We start from the raw sequence: 17,609 nt of genomic DNA, 5'->3' as shown, positions 1-17,609 counted from the left end.
CATTATGCACATAAACCTAGCTGTCCCCTTCCGAACGTCCTAGCTGAGCTTATCTATCGGAATTTGAAGCCCGGGGGTTTCTTAATCTACTCGGCTCGTTGTTGATTCCTCTCTCTCAAGCGTCAGAGCGGCATCGCCTACCGTGGTCATCATCTGTACATACTACGATGACCGGGTCTCTCGGCGACGATTTCGTCTCGCATTTCAACCCGAGGCAGTTGCTGGCGTCTTGAGCCCCCGCTACCATGACCAACGCTCCGAGTTCTTCTCCGGTTTTCTTTGTTGTCTGGCTTGTTTCCACCTAGAGCATGCTTAACTTCCTCTTTTGCTTCCTGTGCCCACGATTCTTTTTCACCGTAAAGTATGCCCTTGGGCCAAAGCTTGGAGGCAGCTAGCGAGGCAGCTCCGACAGCACCGAGAAAGACTAAAGATGTTTTTAATGCGTCTTTCCTTTTATCTGAGTGTGATGGTGATCGAGGCCGTTGGCGTCCCTTCTGGGTATTCGTAGAAGTGTTACATCGGGAACAGGACGATGAACGGGGATGTGGAGTCTGAGATGGAGATGGAGAGGAAGGCGTATAATGAGGCATGATGAACTGTGACAACGAGCTGTTGTTATAATTGCCGAAAGATGATTATTTCCCTTCTTTTTAAGGAACTAATGACAGAATGATTCGATAATCGTTAAGACAAGATGTTTACAGATTTAAAGGGCAAACAGCGAGCATATACTACTCGGCATTATGTACGATCAGATATCGAGCAGCCGGGGAAGTTCCATAATATGATGTAGGAGGCGGACTAACAGCCATATATAATACGTGAAGAACGCTTGAAGAGTCACGACAGAGTATATAGGGCGGACAGGACAGACGAATCGGATACCTTGTTATTTAAATGAAGGGTGAATATGTAGTACATCGTACGACAGTCAAGACAGGCTTTTAGAAGCGCTGGGGCAGTCGTTCATATCTATTATGACTACGTGGCTTGGTAGGAGGCTATTATGTCTCTTGTTTGCGGATATACCAAACACTTAAACCATATCGATACATATTACAATAAATATATACCTTGCAATAGTGTATGGCGGCAGAGGCGGAGCGGAGATTCCCGTAGTGACGGTATAAGTTATATGTACAGGGTGTTTCTACTAGATATGTTGAGGATATGGGATGTGCCTGTATTCGGGATGAACGCTACCAAGGTAATGTAGGATTGACGTAACTACTTGGAAGCCGATGTTGGAAGATTGAACGTAGTGTTATAGGTGGTGAGGGAGATGAGGAAGATGAGGAAGATGATGATGTAGAATGTACCTAATGGACGATGAGCATCGAAATAGCAAGCTAGACCCACTATACCTAGGTACCTAATGACCTAATCTAACCTGGCTGAAAGGAGGCGTTCAGCCACTAAAACTGCAGGTCGTTCACTAGGTCGGTACATGGTAATAGGTACCGAACGTAAATGGATGGAAGTCACCCTAAAAGGCGACGCGACTTTAGAAGCCGTTTTGGAAACTTTGACGCGACTTAATTAAGAAGTTGTCGAACTTGAACTTGAACTTGAACTTGGTGCTAACAAAGATATCGCTCCACCCTATCATCTTACCAGTCGCCTAACACTTTTAACCGTTGCTACAATGCTTTGCTTCCGTAAAGTACCCTGAGATAATGGATTCTTCTTCCCCGACGCCAGATAAGCCGTTTGATCCCTCTAAGCCTTTTGGGGGGCTCGTTCTTTGCTGCACAAGTATCGAGGCAGACCTACGTGTAAGCGATTCTTGATCATGTACATTAATTACCTAGGTATATATACATTCTTGGTTGAATTTGTCTCGACTAATCGTGTCATTGTTTAGACAGAAATTGCCCAGCGAACTATCGATCTAGGCGGCATCCATAAGTACGACCTTACTCCAGATGTAACCCATCTTATCGTCGGAGACTACGACACAGCTAAATATCGCCATGTCGCAAGGGAGAGGCCTGACATCAAGCCTATGGCGGCCGGCTGGATCGATGCTGTGCGGGGGCTGTGGCTGGAAGACAAGGACTTCGACTTTACCGCCTTGGAGGAGGAGTGGAGGCTAAAGACTTTCGAAACAGGCGGTGGTATCCCTAAAAGTCCGATCGAGGAGCAAAGAGAAAAGACAAGACTGATATGCTGCTTAACCGGATTCGAGGATAGTAAGTTGTCTATCTAATGAACCCGCGATTAGATGTGCTGACAAGAAAAAGATGATACGCGTGTCATGATAGAGGATAAGGTTAGAGCGAACGGCGGCGATTATATTGGTGATCTTTCTCGGCGCGTTACCCATCTTATCGTCTGCAAACCTGAAGGGAAGAAGTACGTCGCCGCGCGGAAGTGGGGGATAAGAACCGTCTCTATCGAGTGGCTACACGACAGCATCGAGCGAGGTATGATACTTAACGAGGAGTGCTACGACCCGACATTGCCTGCGGAAGAACGGGGCAAGGGGGCTTGGATAAGAAGGGAGCTTAAACGAGGAGCCTCTCTGGGTAAGAGGATGCGTGACGGCGTGACTGCTCCTCCGGGAGACGAGAGTAGGAGGAAGCTCAGGAAGACTGCGAGTATGAAGCTCACTAGCCAAAGAGATAATCTTTGGGGTGACATTCTCGTTGGCCAATCGTCGACCGATCTATCTAAGTCAGCTGCCACCATGACGAGTGAGCGTCCGGCCAGCGTGCCCCCTATTCTTGCGGCCGACTTGACGGGTCCTACCGTTGGAGACCAACAGTTATCCAACAGTCACATTCAGCCTCTTGATAGCGGCGTATTCTCCTCGTGTCGCTTTTATGTCCACGGTTTCCCTCGGAGCAAACAGGAAGTTGTACGCCATCATATCTCATCTCATGATGGGCAGATCTCAGAGTCTGTCGAGGATGCCGCTTCAACTCGTCATAGTGAGCCACCAGATCGGCGTTATCTCATCGTGCCCCAAACCTCGCAACCCGATACTCACCCTCAAATTCCGGAAGGAATGCACATCGTTACCGAATTCTATATTGAGCGATGTGTCCATAATAAGATCCTTTTTAAGCCGCGTGAACACGTGCTTGGACAACCTTTCCCGCGGTTTCCTATTGAGGATTTCCGTGATTTAATGATATGCACGTCCGGGTTTAGGAACGAGCAATTAAACCAGGTGGAAAAAGCCATTGTTCAACTTGGCGCCAAATATTCAGAGCGATTAAACGCCCGATGTTCGATACTAGTCTGCCCTTCTCTTGACGGCGTGAGGAAACAGAAGCTGGATTTTGCCGTGCTGTCCAAGATCCCCGTGGTCGATGCTGACTGGCTTTGGCAATGCATTACTACGGGTTGTTTAGTACCATGGGATAAATTCTTATTCACATCACTCGCTCAGCAGGTCGTTATGTCGCGCGACGCGCCTGCGAATATGGCGAAGGGTAACTTTCTGGGATCAAAATCGGACTTCAGGTCTAAGAACGAATTCAAGTCAAATCATCCAGCACCAGCGATAAAAAGTGGCATCGATACGACAGCTTTCGATGACGATATCCCAATGCCTGAGGAGGCGATAGCTCAGGAGCAGAAAACAGGCGAATCCAAATTCGAAACGGCACCTACTCATCAAACAGAAGGTACAGATCTTGAGCCTATAACTACCACTACGGCGCTCTCGGAGTTGACCTCGAACGCACTTAACAAGTCACCGTCACCACAGAAGGCTACACCGGTACCGCGCAAGTTGAAACGCTTCCCAACCGGAGGTGAAGTAAGCGACTCCGAAAGCGGAGAAGATTCTGATGCTTCCGTTACCCACCTGCAAGAGCACCAAGATACAGGAAAGGATGAGGAGGAAGAACAGAAGCGACAGGCTGAACGGGCAAAAGCAGCAGAGCGCGAAGAGATGTCCAAACGATTAAACTCTCTTATGGCTCGCGACGGAACGGCTCAAGAGAGCGACGGTATAAAGCCGCAACCAGCACCGCGACAGCAGCGACGGAGGCGAGAGATCTTTGGTCGTGCGGCGAGTAATGTGTCGACGGCGTCAAGCACAAGTGTGGAATCGTTAACACATATGAGCAGTTCTAGATCTAATCTCAGAAGAGCCGAGTCTTCAGCATCACGCTTAGACTCGATGCAGGGTACAAATACTTTCGGGTTTCTAGACAAGGTGATTATGCAGGAGGGCGGAAACAGCAGCCTTGGGGCAGAGAATGGTGATAGCCCGCCTCGGGCCACGCAGCTGGAGTATGACAACCCCGAAGCCCGGCAGCATCGGGCGGCTGTTGTGGGTCGGATGATGGCGGATAGCAAGCAGAGCGATATAAATGGCAACGTGCAGAGCCAGAGGAAAGATCATTTAGTGCTCGCAAAGGAAGATGGCAAGTTAGACGGTAATGCGCAAAAGCCTTTAGCAAAAAGGACTACTAGGCGCCGGTGATCTTGTTCATACTCGGATCGAATAGCGAGGGTCAGGATTAATCGATTTGAAAGAAATCGCCTGCAGTTATAAACCTCTCAGCAAGACATGAGCATCGCCGGATGAGGGTTGGATACGGACTTAACATTAGCATATTCGTGACGGTAGTGCGTTCTAGAGCAAGAGCGCATCTACGCGGAATGCCATGCTGTGCCTATTTTAGAGTAGCAGCAAAGTGAATGTAAATGAATTTGATGTCGATCGAAAGCGTGACCTGAAACTCCTTGATTCCCTATCCTAAAATTGTATATTTGCCTGTTCAACTGGGTATCGATAATCTATCTCCCATGTCCTACCCTGATCCTTCTAACTCCCAAGCAATAATGCTACTTGCAGATTCCGTGAAAGCGAATGGAGTACGTGTGATGCGTATTTCAGGTAGCAGAGCTAAGAAACCGGCTAGCTAGCTCATCGACTACAAGTAGGATTGCTTGTTTGGCATGTGTTTTTGTCTTCGCTTGATCAAGCCCTCGTTTTCTCAATCTCCGATCTCTCGATCTATCCCCTCTTCTTTCTCGACTTGTCTGCCCTACATTTTGCCTTCTACTATAAGGTCTCCCCCTTCCACCCGTGTAGGACTCGAATAGTAACCAAGGTCCCGCTATCCAGTCGTATCCGTTACCCCTTTACCTCGCTCATCTCTCTCTCGTAATATTCTCAAATTCAATGTAAACATGGCTTCTCAGTAGACTCTTTATAGTGCCGCCTCACTCAGCATGCTTAGCATAGCAGCTGCCGCGCCGCCGAGGCCCACGGCCCGTATCGTCTCGTCTCGAGCCTTCTTCTTGGAGGTACGGTCTTCTCGGAGCCGGTTGCTACTGCTGACATAGTGGTCGTCATAATATTCGCGCTCCCGTTCTTTCCTGGGAGCACTCGATGAATGGTACCTGTGGCCGTGGCTCCGATGGCGGTGCCGGTGCGGATACTCAGCCCGGCCCTCGTCGCGGTCCCGGTTTGAATAGTATTCTTTCTCTCGGGTTCGGTCCCCTCTGTCTCGGTCGCGATCGCGATCGCGATCTGTATGTCGTTCTTTTTCTCGTCCTCCTGCTGTATACCTGTCCGAGCGATATCTCTTCTCACGATCACGGTCGTTTTCTCTATCTCTATCTCTATCTCTATCCCTCTCCCTCTCCCTGTCTTTGCTCCTCTCTCGATCTCTGTCCTTATCCCGCTCTCGACGCTCGCGTTCGCTCCGTCGATATGAAGGTAGGCTCCGCGGTAGAGAGCTTGAGCCTTCCTCGATAATTTGGGGGTTGGGATCGATTCGCACGTGAGGGTCATCGTTCTTATTCTTGAGAATAGGCTTCGGCTTTACGGTGGCAGCTGGGCTAGTACCAGTGCCGGTGTCTTTGTCTTTGCCCTTGTCCTTCCCGATCATAGAGGATGGCGGTGACACGATGAATGGGTATGCCTTAGCACCCCTTTCGTTCCTGTCTTTATTATTTTTACGGCCTATCTCGTCTGCGGCATCGCTATTCACTCTGCCTTTAGCTTGGGAGTGTGCTTTGTCATCGCGCTTGTGTGAGGTCGAGGGAATGGTAGAACTGCGCCGATGTGCCTGTGAGCGGGAGTGATGGTAATCATCCAGATACGAGCTGGAGCGTGGGTATGATTGAGAGTAAGATGAGGAACCATGCGATTCTTGGTCTCTGTCATCGGAGTCCGTTTCCCCATCTGATGATCCTGAGCCGTTACTCGAATCGTAGAGCGCGCTCACCGTACTAGCTGTACTCCCCTTTCGTCGCCGACTACGGTTATTGACGATGTAAGTTACGCCGTCGTCGCCAGTATCGTCGTCACTATCCGTATCATGGCTGTTCTTATTTCCTTCTTTTCGTCTCTGCCGCTGCCGCTCCTCTGCTTCAATAACGTTCCAGTTTCGATACTTATCCGGATGATACTTATCATCAACCTTTCTTCCTTTCACACCATCGCCGCTTATCACAGTAGCCGCAGCAGGCGTAGTACTAGTTCGCCGACCCCTCGCAGCACGCACCTCGGTAGTCCGGTGAGCAAAGTAGATCACCTCGTCCCGGCTCAGTTCTCCTAGTACAGCCACGAAATCTGGCCGTGCTTCGTACCGTACCCCAGCACCAGCCAAGACTTCGGGCGAGACCAGGCGTCGTGAGATCCGAGTCCACTTGGCATCTAGCGGGATCTCGCGGCCTTTGCTATCAGGCGCTAGCCGTGCATTCCGCTGCGTCGAAGTCACAAGAGCTTGTTGCTGCTGTTGGCTTACCTCAGCTACAGACACGGAATTCGGGCGGCGGGTCGGTGGTGAGCTGACAGCAGCTGAGGGAAGAGGAGGGGGGCGGTGCAGGTGGGTCCCGAATGGGTCGGGGGCGGCTTGCGGGGCGGAAGACGGTAGGGTAGGCTGAGAGACCGAAGGGGGAAGAGAATGAAGTGTGGGTGAGATAGACATGTGATAATTTGAGCCGGCCGGGTTCGGTGGTTGCTGTAAGTGCATGTTTTCCATCGCGAGAGTCATGTTGGACTGTTTGTCAAATGCCATGAGCTCCCGCGTGGACATGAGCGCCGTCGACTCATCGCCGCCATCGCCGCCTGATGAGTGGCGATCGTAAGAGAGATTCGTAGGATAATCTGGCATGCTGGGCGGTTTCGATATTTGCCGTTCTATGTTGTTGTTGTCGTCTTCGTCTTCTAAACGCTTCATCCTCATCGACGGAAATAGCTTCTCCTCATCGATGTTGGGCTGCAATTCCTCCGGGCTGAAATCGGCCGGGGTAGGGTTCGTTGGGTACGGAGTGATTTGTAGCCCGTCATAACCTCGAGGACGGTAATACTCCAGAAGTCCCCGCACCGAAGGGGTGCTGCCGCCGCCGTTGGCGCTGAGCTGGTTGTCTAACTGGCGGATGTAGGCTCGTATGACGTCCTGGTGCATAACGCATGTTAATTTCGTTATACTAGATTGGAGGGTTTGAACAATGAAGGGGGCTGGCTAACCTGATTTTTACGCAATACGTCCTTAGAGAAACCTGCTTGCTCTAGCTCATCTCGAAACTGCTCCCAAAGCTCCTCTTCGTTACCGTCGCTCAAATTTGAATTCGTTCGTTGGCATATGCGAGATGCGATGAAATCTACCTTATCCTTGATAGAGTCGAGATTGGCGCTATTCGTATCGACTAGCCGACGAGATTTAGACGGGTTATGAAGCTGGACGGTATCGAGGAACATGTCGATATTTAGCTTCTGATTTGTGAGCTTGGTATGTATTAAATTAATCATGTCGCGCTCGCGGCTTTCTAAAATCGTCCAGCCTTTCTCTCCGTCCATCTGCATCCCTCTACTAACACTATCACCACTGCCGTCATCGCTGCCTCTTCCATATTTCTTATCGAGTATGGTGTCTAGCTGCTTAAGCGCGAACTCCGAGTCCTCGAGAATAGGTGTTAGTTGCCGCGTATATACAGCACTGCTATCAACATTAAGTAGTGATCCTGGATCCTCAGTCTCGAACTTTAGATGTTTTAGGACCGCATGTAGACTGCGCACTGCATCTGCTACCCCCTCAAGCTCGGGGTTTACTCGCGCTCGCTTGTACAACTTTCTCGCGAGCACATCGACTTGTTCGATGTTGGCGGGCGAGATACGCATACCGGAGGCACTACTTAACGGCGGCGCATCGCTCGGATTGCCGACTGTCATCGCGAATAGTGCGTGTATGATAGAGAAGCGGGACCAGAGTCCCCTTGGTTTGAGGACTGTTCCGTATGAAGGTAACGTTGTGATATTTCGAGTGGGCGAGAAAAGCGGGTGAAATGAGATGATGTGTATCGAATTTACGTGCTGGTGGGGGAAAGAATTAGTGAAGAATACCTAAGTAAGGGACGTTAGAGTGAAAGTAGGATTCGCTGGCGACGGTTCGGTTGGCTAGACTCGAGCTAGTGTTATAGGAAAACATGGGGTCTCTCAGGGCCAAGCTCGTCTTGGTTTCAGGCTACTCGTTAAGCTTGTTAAGCTCGTCAATACTACTAGTTCAAGTTTGCAAAGCCCAAGTCTTCGAAAATGTGTTTGCTGGTGTAACCAAGATATTTAAAACTGCTAACACGAAGAGTACAGCATATGGGTATGTTTTGTCCGACGTTGAAGTAGGAGAGTAACCATTTCTACGGCGTACAGTGAGATGATAAATTAATATTTTGATCTGGTTTATTGATTTGTGCCTTGGGGAACTGCTACTATCATCACGAACGGCGAATGAATAATAATAATTCCCCTCGGCTAGGCTAGGATTATTTGTTGTACAATGTACAAAACAACGATCACGACCGTTGAGAAATCTATTATAAGGAATTCTTGGAGTTACATTCGATAGACAGGAGATTGCCTGAAAAGAGTAGATGAACACGAAGAAATGAGTACCGATTTCCCCCTTGGTCACGAAGGCCGTGGATGAAGAAGAGAATAATCGTGAAGGTGGCCCGGTTGGACAGTGACGTATGAGCTGATGAGAATTGGCAAAACATGTCATCATAACTTGTGGTCCAGGGTCCAAGGGCGGCAGGGCTGTCCAATCATGGTCTATTTTTTTGCCATCATCCTTGTAGGGGAGTTCCGGGTGGCTCCTCTATTCTCTCGCCTCTCGGATAGAATAGAATACCCAGATACATTCTTTTTTTCTTCGTACTGCTGGGCTCTGGTGATTCGCTGCGCCACCTCGCTTGAAATATCTATCCTAATGTATGGGAGCATGACTGCATGGGATTTTTCTATAGCCACTTCTCCATATTCCGTCAGCAAATAGCTGCAGAGTCCCTATATGTACATAACTTAGCTCTTGTTAGACTACCTATGTATAAGTTCATCGGTGCGACAAGGCTAAATCTTCAGCCGTTCTCTCCACGGGCAACAATCACCGACGGCAACGCATTCTCCGTCTATCGTAAGAAAGTCGGTGGCTTACACTTCATAGCCGTAGGCAGTTAGCTAACAGCTAGCTATTGGTATGCAAAAGTGAAGAATGAGGCAAACTGAGATAGAACAAGGCGAGGCTCTAGGGCTCTAGTACGATCTGCAGGACCCCTCGTCACTTGATGCCCAATCGTATGCGGATTATACCTAGGACGGCATTTCGCTGCGTCAATCGTGTGATGTCTATACTGCATAAGATCAATTAAAGCAATGCGACCTTTTTGTATGGCTCGTTGTAGGTCGCCCTGTAATAGTGTGTATTTTCTCGAGTTTAATGCATTGTACTTACTATACTTCGTTAGTTGACCGACATTATGCTGAATACCTAATACTTGTGTCCTTCCGATCGCTGTGTTAGGTATCTATGGATATGCTGCGGTCTGATATGTCTACGTTGTCGGCACGGCGAGATACGTTAGCGTTGTTGTACGCTCTCTCTGGAGTTTACGCCAAGGAGATATCATAAGGAGACCGAGAGTGTTGCACGAGACGGGGCGAGCAAGTGTGGGCAAACAGTCGTCAGGATCGTGGTGGATCAAACTCCTGAGGCCTGAACCCATTGATTAGCCCCCCTTAAGCCTAAGATTCGAGATGGGTGCCACGAGCGCCCGAGGGTAGTACCGTTAGGAAACATGCTTGGGTACACGGAAAATGGTTGAAATGCGGCTCTAAATTCTGGCATAAGCACATACGAATTTAGTGACATGACCAAGATGGTTGTAGTCGGTTAGATTAGGTATCTACCTCTTATGACAACTATGAGGGTGCTATGCCTAAACATGCATGCTGCTAATGATATTCTAGGGAGCCCGGTGGAATTATACTCTTGAACCAAGTTGCGCCGCGATCGAATTTATAACATAGGCTAGAGCTTTATACCAGAGGTGAAAGAGGCAGAGCTAACTAATGTAATAGATATAAATAGTGCTATAAACGGGATGGAAGCTGAGCTTTCAATGCTGATAATTCCCACACCTGGTAGAGTGTTGACGCGATCAGATAATACACAATAGCCTGTACGTACATGAGTTTTGGCCGGATCTGACAAGCTTCATATAGCGATCCTTTCCAGCGAGTAGTGCCCGACCTGCTGACTCCTAAGGTGACCAGTCTCTCTCTGAGATCTCTCCATGATCTCGCCGCCTGACACAATTTTTTGACTTGAAATTCGATCCTTTGTTTTGAGGCCTAGAGGCAACGCCTGAGCAGTAGAGTCTTTTATGTGCAAAAGGATGGGCTTCGTCTTGTCCACCACATCCCCCATCTCGGGCTTCTTCGCCGCTTCGCAATACTTCACCGCCTCGCCAACAATGCCACGGAGGTAGACTACATCTTCTAGTCCTTCCAAGGCCGCGCTAACTTCAAGCTTAAGCGAGGCGATGAAATCTCCAGTCTCATCACCTGAAAGTACTGCGTCGTTCAAAAGCCAACCACCAGGGCCTATCGAGTCTACACAGCGTCCAAGCAGATCCGCGAGGAGCTTAACAATGCCGTCAGGTGGTGCGTCAAGAGTCGAATCTCTTTCAAAATCGGTCGTGTCAAGGTAGCGAGACGTCCACGCACCCCTAACCAACTCGACCCGAAGGAGGTAGATGAGAGACAAAATCTCTTCCGGTTTGAATGTGACTCGTAAAGATTTGATCATAGAAATGCCTGGGCAATTACCGAGCTTCGCAAAGGCTACGCTTAGTCCGTTGCCGCGAATGCCCGCATCTTCGTTAAGATACGTCACTGTCTTTTGAATCTCATCCTCGAGATCGTCCAGTTCCATGCCAATATTTTGACAGTCGGCCTCGGCCTCGGCCTCACCTTCTCCGTTCACTCCTGCTTCGTCGGTTGAGCCGTTAGTGAGTAATTTCGGGGGCGGTTTCTTCGGATCTTGAACTAGCTCGAGACTCCTCATGATCGTTCGTACAGCAAGGAGCAATTCCACCGCCCCAAGGTTAGTGGCCGATATATAAGCGACGAGGAGCTCTAAAGAAGGGTCGACATCAGCAAGCCGAAGGACGATTTGCTCGGCTAGGAACGAATCCGCTTTTTCATCATCTCTAAGTTGCCTGCGGAGCGCAGACTTCACATTAGATAGGGTCAGATGACCAGCGTCTACAAGATAATTGACGATATCGCTCTGCGGCAACTGACAAATAAGCCGAGGGATTGTCGGGTCATCCGGAAAGGCGTCGTTCCACTGAAAAGCTCGACTGATAGCATATAGAATCCATCTCCTATCTGCGGGAGGGTAACCCGCCCTCGTCTTCGGCCATGTCCAAGAGGTCGTATTAGTTCTGGACGAAGCTGGCTCCTCCTCGTTCGTGCCACTCGGTGCACGGGCTTCGTTCTGGACTTGGATACCGAACTTTTGAGCTAATAGCTTTTCGAGGCCACGAATATCATTTGCGTTAAGAAGAGCGTCGGCTTTGGCCTCGTCTATCTTCCACGATTCCCAATATTCACCTCTGATAGAACCCGGCAAATAATTGGAGAATATAGACGTCTCTGTCTCTCCATAAGTATCACGAACTGAAGGCCGTTTGGTGAGTTGTACACCGCGTCCGATCGAATCAATCAAAAGACCCTCCGCACGGCGTTTTCTGGTTCGTAGGATTGGGGCTTCCAGTTGGATGGCGACCAAATTGGTATCGACAATAGCAACTGCGAGTTCCAGACGGGAGAAGTAAGCAGCGAGAAAACAGGTTGCCAGGTCTGTATCGGTGTCGAGATCGACAGGGACGGAATTTTGGAGAGACCGATAGACCGGATTATAGATACTAAGATGAGTGGGCGTAGTGCAAAGTAGCGAGCTTTTACTGAGGCGCAGGAAAGATGTTGTGCCCATGAGTTCCATTGTAGATGTGACTTTCGGAAGGCTGGTCGTTAGGTCATACATGTTGAACGTAGAGCCGCGTAACTCGAGTAGGCTTCCGGATCGAAGATCGAGACGGTACGAGGCTGCACTGGCTTCTTCTTTTACGAACGATGGTATCGGAATAGCATGGAGCTGGACAATACCCTGGCGCTGGGCACCGGTCGAGCTTTGTGACGATGGTAGAACGGCTACGATATGAAGATGACGACTTTGCTGTCTGCTTGAGCCGTGACTCGAGATGAGGACCAAGACTTCGGCATCCGCGCTTACGTTTTGCTTGATGTCGGGGAAGACGCTCAAGGCGCCACCATCGCCCTTGAATATGCCGTGAATAAGATCTGATAGCGGTACGGGAAAGCAAAAGTCAATTCTGAAATCCGCGTTCGAAGCTCCCGGAAGCTCCTGATACAACGATGCGGGTGACGAGTCCCATTTCTTCTGTAATGTCTCGGCGTCAAGATAAGTCACTTTCCCGTCTGTGCGCACAACAAGAAGCCCATCGTCTGATGTTTGATGGCCAGCTAGCCCTTGCGCAGCCGGCGCGATGATAGGAGCAACACATATAACTGGCTGGCCTGGATCAAGCAATGTCGATCTAGTAGTGGAGTGTGTATTGTCAGATACATCCACGTGGTCCTTGAATTGGATGATCTTGTGTTGATGCGACTCCTTAGTGGCTGCGAACGTATATCTTGAAGTCTCTTGTGTTTCTTCTACTTTTCGCCGAATGGAAGCTATAGGACACGAGAAGAGGGACTGGGGAGGGACCGGATACGAAGTGACAAGTCTGGCAGACGAAACCTATAGAGGGTCAATACTTTGAGCGCATAGTTATTCTATGACATTCTCACATTATAAATATTGATAGCTTCTCCATCAATTCCTACCGCAAGCTCGTGGCGCTTCCTCTTCTTTGAACCGGGTGCGCATCCATAAACCTCACTAACAACGTAGCGGCCTGTTGTCGGATCGAAGGGCCGGGGTAACGTAGCTAGCACGTATGGCTTCTGAATTTGAAAGTGAGAAGCCATATTTATTTATAACTGCGCGACTAGAATTGAGAGGCTGTCATCGGCCACAGCAATATACTGTTGTATTGTGAACTGCTCAGATGTACTTGGAGACTAAAAAAAAAAAGTTGCAAAGTCGGACTTGGATATGAAAAGCACCGACCCGAAAATTAAGCGGCACTACTTAAAGTACATAGGTACCTAATCAGCTAATGTACTGCATATGCACTTTGTGGGGTAGCATTAGTGGATCAAAAATTCAATTGAGCAATTCAATGATGCAGTCGCGTTGGACGCGATTACTTAGACGCGACTACTGGAGTACCTTTCTAATTCATGTGAATTTAATAATGAGAAAGGTCACTGCCCACTCTATCTAATCACTCATGCACCTACTCGCCGACTGACAACAATATACCTACAACCTATAACCTACACGTCTATTTACATATTCAAAGCATGATTAGGCACGGTGCTGTTTGTTAAATCTCTCCTTCATGTCTACAGACGTGACGACCCTATCGATAGTAGCTCGTTGTACCTATTCCGGCTATCATTATTGCCATTACCATGGTCACCATGGTTGAAAATGGCGACGTTGTCGACCCTCAAAATAAGAAAATACATCCTTTTTTCGTGGCACCAAAGAATTCTTCCAAAGATAATCTGTTCAGCAATGTAACCCCTGTTACGCCAGACCCTTCCTGTAGCCCTAAATCTGTTGATAACAGCACCGACTCAACTCCTCTGTCGGGCAAGGGCAAGCGCAAGAGGAAACATCGGCAAACTGATGATGCCCGAGATACTTCCTTCTTAGGTATGAGAAGCCCCGTAATGGTGTGCTGTTGAGCAAGCACAATACTAACAGCACAGGTTCCTCATCCAAGCCACCAAAGGTGCTGAAACTGAATCTCGCAACTGGAACTATCGGCTCTCCTCCAAGATCCCAACCTATTATAAGTAAAAAGAATACGAAGCGGGGTCGAAAACCCAAGACTTTCTTAGCTTCGATACGTTACGGCCAGGGCGACGATGCTTCCCGAGTTAGAATAGCGCAAAGGATCAACGAGATTTTGGCAGGTTCCCAAGGGACGAAACTCAAGATTACACGAGATGCTCTTCCCAACACGCCCCCCTCGAGCCGAGATACAAATAAGCAGCCTGGCAACGGCCTAGACATACAAGAAGAAAGCACCCAGCAAAAGGGTGCTACCAAGTGTATACCAGGAGAGCAGACATTTCAACCCGCCGCATCCAAGACCGATATAACACCCGACAAACCCACTCACCCATTCTTTCAAGGAAAACCGAAACCTAGCACTGCCGCAGAAGAGAAGGAAAAATCCAAGCTTACGACAACATCACAAGTCAAAAGAAAGGTCTTTTTCAGCTCGACCCCCAACTCATCAAAACATATTAGACCAGTACCGCCCAGGTTCAACTTCCCAACTCCCGGTATGAGCCATAGCAACAATGTCAAGGTACCAGGCGCACAGTATCCGGCCTGGCCGTCGAAAGAGGCGGCACACGTACGGGGTGACATACTCCAGCCTTACGAGACCTGTGAAGATGTGATCCCTGAATACCTTCTGAAGGAACGAAAGGCGAAAGGGCAGCAAGTTCGAATTAGCGAATCGGAATCTGTTTTGAACCAGGTTGTGTCGAATTTGAATTTGAAGCAGTTGGCGGGAGAATTAAAGGCTTGCGACAATGACAAATTTCATCCTCCTCCTGCGGTCTTGCGGATTCCTGGAAGGCATTTCGAAAGTGGGAAGAATCTCCAGGCGCGCATTTTTGGCGAATTGAAAACTCTCCATCGACGTTGTGGCGACGATCCAAAGACACACCCGGCAATCGCGCACGCCTACAATTCCATCGAGAAAGGTTTATCCGCTTTCGATAGGTCAACCTGTGAGACAAGCTCTTGGGCGCAGAAGTATGCACCCTCATCAGCGGAGCGAGTGCTCCAGAGCGGTCGGGAAGCCGAGTTACTACGCGATTGGCTAGAAAACCTAAAAGTGTTGGCCGTAGACACCGGTACGATAGATTCTGGAACAAAGCCCAAGGCAATCGCTGCAACGAAAGGTAAAGGCAAGAGAAAGAAAAAATCGGATGATTTCATTGTCTCCAGCGACGAGGAAGCAGATGAACTTGGCGAGATATCAGACGCGATAGGAGACTGGTCGGCAAGCGGCAGCAATAGCAATGCGAAGAAGACAGTGATGCGGTCTGGTTCTCATCGAGACTCTCGAGACGGTGGTCGCTTTGTTAATGCTGTAGTTCTCAGCGGCCCGCACGGTTGCGGCAAAACTGCTACCGTGTATGCCATCGCCAAGGAGCTTGACTTCGAAGTATTCGAAATTAACGCAGGGGCTAGAAGGAACGGCAAAGACGTCCTAGAGAAGGTTGGAGATATGACACGGAACCATCTCGTCCAGCGTCACCACAAAAACGACTCGCAACGAGAAGAGGTGGTCGCCGAAGACGAGGTAGATCGGGACCTAAAATCTGGCAAACAAGGCACCATGACAGCTTTCTTCAAGCCAAACCCAGCTCTGGCGCAAAAGCCAGCCAAGTCGGCAGATTTGTCCGGCGTAAAGGAGGTAAAGAAGTCTTCTAAAACACAAAAGCAGTCTCTAATCCTGCTGGAAGAAGTCGACGTCCTCTATGAAGAGGATAAACAATTTTGGACCACTGTCATCTCTATGATTTTACAATCTAAACGTCCTTTTGTCATGACTTGCAACGATGAGACCTTGGTTCCCCTGCAGAGTTTGAACCTGCATGGCATCTTCCGCTTCTCTAGTCCGACCAAGGACCTAGCTGTCGATTTATTATTGTTGATTGCCGCAAATGAAGGTCATGCCCTCCGACGACACGCGGTGGAGACGCTCTACGACTCACGCGGCCATGATCTCCGCGCTTCGATCACTGAGCTCAATTACTGGTGTCAAATTGGAGTTGGAGATGCGCAAGGAGGCTTCAACTGGTTTTATCCTAGATGGCCCAAGGGTAGTGATGTTGACGAAGGAGGAGATACCATCCGGGTTGTCAGTCAGGATACTTACCAAACCGGTATGGGCTGGTTAAATAGAGACGCTGCCGTTAGTAATTCGTTACTGCGTTCGACACAGGAGGAGCTGCATCAGCAAGCTTTCTGTAACTGGTCTTTCGATGCATATGAATCATGCACATACGACGATTTTGTTTCTAGGGCGGCAACAGCTATCGAGCGAGGGTCGCCCGCCAAAGAACGGCTTGAACTTCTCAAGTCAATCGAATCTTTTACCGGCTTCATGAGCGATGCAGATATAGGCTCGTCAGATTTCTCAGATGTGCCTAACCAGGTTTCTATGGACGCCTCGATCCCCCATATTCCGACAAAGACGAGAGAAGATTTCATTGTGGGTCGGCAGTTACTTGAGGCATTCCCTTTGGTCCGATACGACACGATGGGTCTTGACGTGTCCACGGCCTTGAAGGATCTTGGTAAAAACGAGTTAAGGGATGCCCAGACGTTTGACGGGACCAGAGACGTCTGTAGACCGTTAGACGAAGCCCAGGTCACCACCAAATTAGAAGTCTATCTTAGCGACTTGCTGCGTGCAGAGCCGGCCGTTGTACGCTTGGATTATAGCCTTGCCTTCGACCCTATCGCCGCTTCGGAGAAGAATATGGCTGCGGGTTACCTTGAGCCCTCAGTATTTGACGGAACCACGAAGACGATCAGCCTTGATATCGCGCCATACGTACGCGGCATCGTGGCATACGATCAGAGGCTCCAACAAGAAAGGCTTTCTCGCAGCAGTCTCCTCAGCGAAGGTGGACAGCCAGGGAGGAAGCGCATGCGCACAACGAGGAGCGCATACTCGGCAATAGAGGGCGGCGCCCGAGCTAGTACAAGGCGGGAAAGATACTTCACGGCAGATATCAACCCACATCTCGTGATGCGGACAGGTGGTAGAGGATGGGAAGCGATCGCATCTTTCGCTACTCGCAGGCAAGATGCCACGGGCCGTAGCGTACAGAATTCCGGAGAGATCGAGAATGATGATAACCCCGACTGAACTCGAATGCTGTCTGGAAAATTGTGGCTTCATTTATGAAATGTATATAGTTCGTGACCATAAACGTTTTACACAACGAAATGCATTAAAGGGGCGTTTGAGCGCTGGGTGTTGCGTTCTAAAGGAGGTTGGCTTGCTACAAACCACGGATACGGCTGTCATGGTTCGTTCGCATAGATCTAGGATCGCATATATATACAACGAAAGAAGCCGCAACGGCTTTTATTTACCTCATCATCAAAATACTTTTAGGT

At 49.2% G+C, this 17,609-nt stretch overlaps 6 protein-coding genes across 6 annotated transcripts; 2 read left to right on the top strand and 4 right to left on the bottom strand.

The window, feature by feature from the left end:
- Nucleotides 1–149: 149 nt before the first annotated feature.
- On the bottom strand, nt 150–590 carry F4817DRAFT_320743 (uncharacterized protein; the record flags this gene model as incomplete). The annotated part of the gene is made up of 1 exon (XM_049301216.1): nt 150–590. One exon carries the CDS (start codon nt 588–590, stop codon nt 150–152), a length of 441 nt encoding a protein of 146 aa, XP_049154210.1.
- A 904-nt stretch (nt 591–1,494) lies between these two features.
- Nucleotides 1,495–4,681, top strand: F4817DRAFT_352692 (uncharacterized protein). The gene is made up of 3 exons (XM_049305261.1): nt 1,495–1,775; nt 1,865–2,192; nt 2,244–4,681. Exons 1-3 carry the CDS (start codon nt 1,677–1,679, stop codon nt 4,439–4,441), a joined length of 2,625 nt encoding a protein of 874 aa, XP_049154209.1. The 5' UTR covers nt 1,495–1,676; the 3' UTR covers nt 4,442–4,681.
- A 126-nt stretch (nt 4,682–4,807) lies between these two features.
- On the bottom strand, nt 4,808–8,311 carry F4817DRAFT_293616 (uncharacterized protein). Its single transcript, XM_049299717.1, has 2 exons — nt 7,445–8,311; nt 4,808–7,373 (listed from the first exon to the last, which is right to left on the bottom strand). Exons 1-2 carry the CDS (start codon nt 8,144–8,146, stop codon nt 5,175–5,177), a joined length of 2,901 nt encoding a protein of 966 aa, XP_049154208.1. The 5' UTR covers nt 8,147–8,311; the 3' UTR covers nt 4,808–5,174.
- F4817DRAFT_293599 (uncharacterized protein) lies at nt 8,153–9,132 on the bottom strand. The gene has a single exon (XM_049299716.1). The coding sequence runs from the start codon at nt 8,973–8,975 to the stop codon at nt 8,478–8,480; it is 498 nt and encodes a 165-aa protein (XP_049154207.1). The 5' UTR covers nt 8,976–9,132; the 3' UTR covers nt 8,153–8,477.
- Nucleotides 9,133–10,463: 1,331 nt separating this feature from the next.
- Nucleotides 10,464–13,309, bottom strand: F4817DRAFT_362210 (uncharacterized protein; the record flags this gene model as incomplete). The annotated part of the gene is made up of 2 exons (XM_049306502.1): nt 10,464–13,079; nt 13,130–13,309. The coding sequence occupies 2 exons, from the start codon at nt 13,307–13,309 to the stop codon at nt 10,464–10,466; spliced, it is 2,796 nt and encodes a 931-aa protein (XP_049154206.1).
- A 267-nt stretch (nt 13,310–13,576) lies between these two features.
- On the top strand, nt 13,577–17,570 carry F4817DRAFT_352681 (P-loop containing nucleoside triphosphate hydrolase protein). The gene is made up of 2 exons (XM_049305260.1): nt 13,577–14,105; nt 14,162–17,570. The coding sequence occupies exons 1-2, from the start codon at nt 13,859–13,861 to the stop codon at nt 17,353–17,355; spliced, it is 3,441 nt and encodes a 1,146-aa protein (XP_049154205.1). The 5' UTR covers nt 13,577–13,858; the 3' UTR covers nt 17,356–17,570.
- The last annotated feature ends 39 nt before the right edge of the window (nt 17,571–17,609 follow it).

The sequence above is a fragment of the Daldinia loculata genome, assembly GCF_022478755.1.
Source record: "Daldinia loculata strain CBS 113971 unplaced genomic scaffold F4817scaffold_87, whole genome shotgun sequence".
In the NCBI taxonomy this organism is placed as follows: Eukaryota; Fungi; Ascomycota; class Sordariomycetes; order Xylariales; family Hypoxylaceae; genus Daldinia; species Daldinia loculata.
The sequence above is the reverse complement of the archived record's forward strand: the minus strand, read 5'-3'. Positions and strand labels throughout refer to the sequence as shown.

Bases quoted from the DNA above. Each gene is read 5' to 3' on its own strand.
- F4817DRAFT_352681 (XM_049305260.1), top strand. From the start codon at position 13,859: ATGGTCACCATGGTTGAAAATGGCGACGTTGTCGACCCTCAAAATAAG. The intron at 14,106-14,161 runs GTATGAGAAGCC...CTAACAGCACAG, and splicing joins CCGAGATACTTCCTTCTTAG to GTTCCTCATCCAAGCCACCA.
- F4817DRAFT_293616 (XM_049299717.1), bottom strand. From the start codon at position 8,146: ATGACAGTCGGCAATCCGAGCGATGCGCCGCCGTTAAGTAGTGCCTCC. The intron at 7,374-7,444 runs GTTAGCCAGCCC...GTTATGCACCAG, and splicing joins ACGTATTGCGTAAAAATCAG to GACGTCATACGAGCCTACAT.
- F4817DRAFT_293599 (XM_049299716.1), bottom strand. From the start codon at position 8,975: ATGATGACATGTTTTGCCAATTCTCATCAGCTCATACGTCACTGTCCA.
- F4817DRAFT_352692 (XM_049305261.1), top strand. From the start codon at position 1,677: ATGGATTCTTCTTCCCCGACGCCAGATAAGCCGTTTGATCCCTCTAAG. The intron at 1,776-1,864 runs GTAAGCGATTCT...GTCATTGTTTAG, and splicing joins GTATCGAGGCAGACCTACGT to ACAGAAATTGCCCAGCGAAC. The intron at 2,193-2,243 runs GTAAGTTGTCTA...GACAAGAAAAAG, and splicing joins CTTAACCGGATTCGAGGATA to ATGATACGCGTGTCATGATA.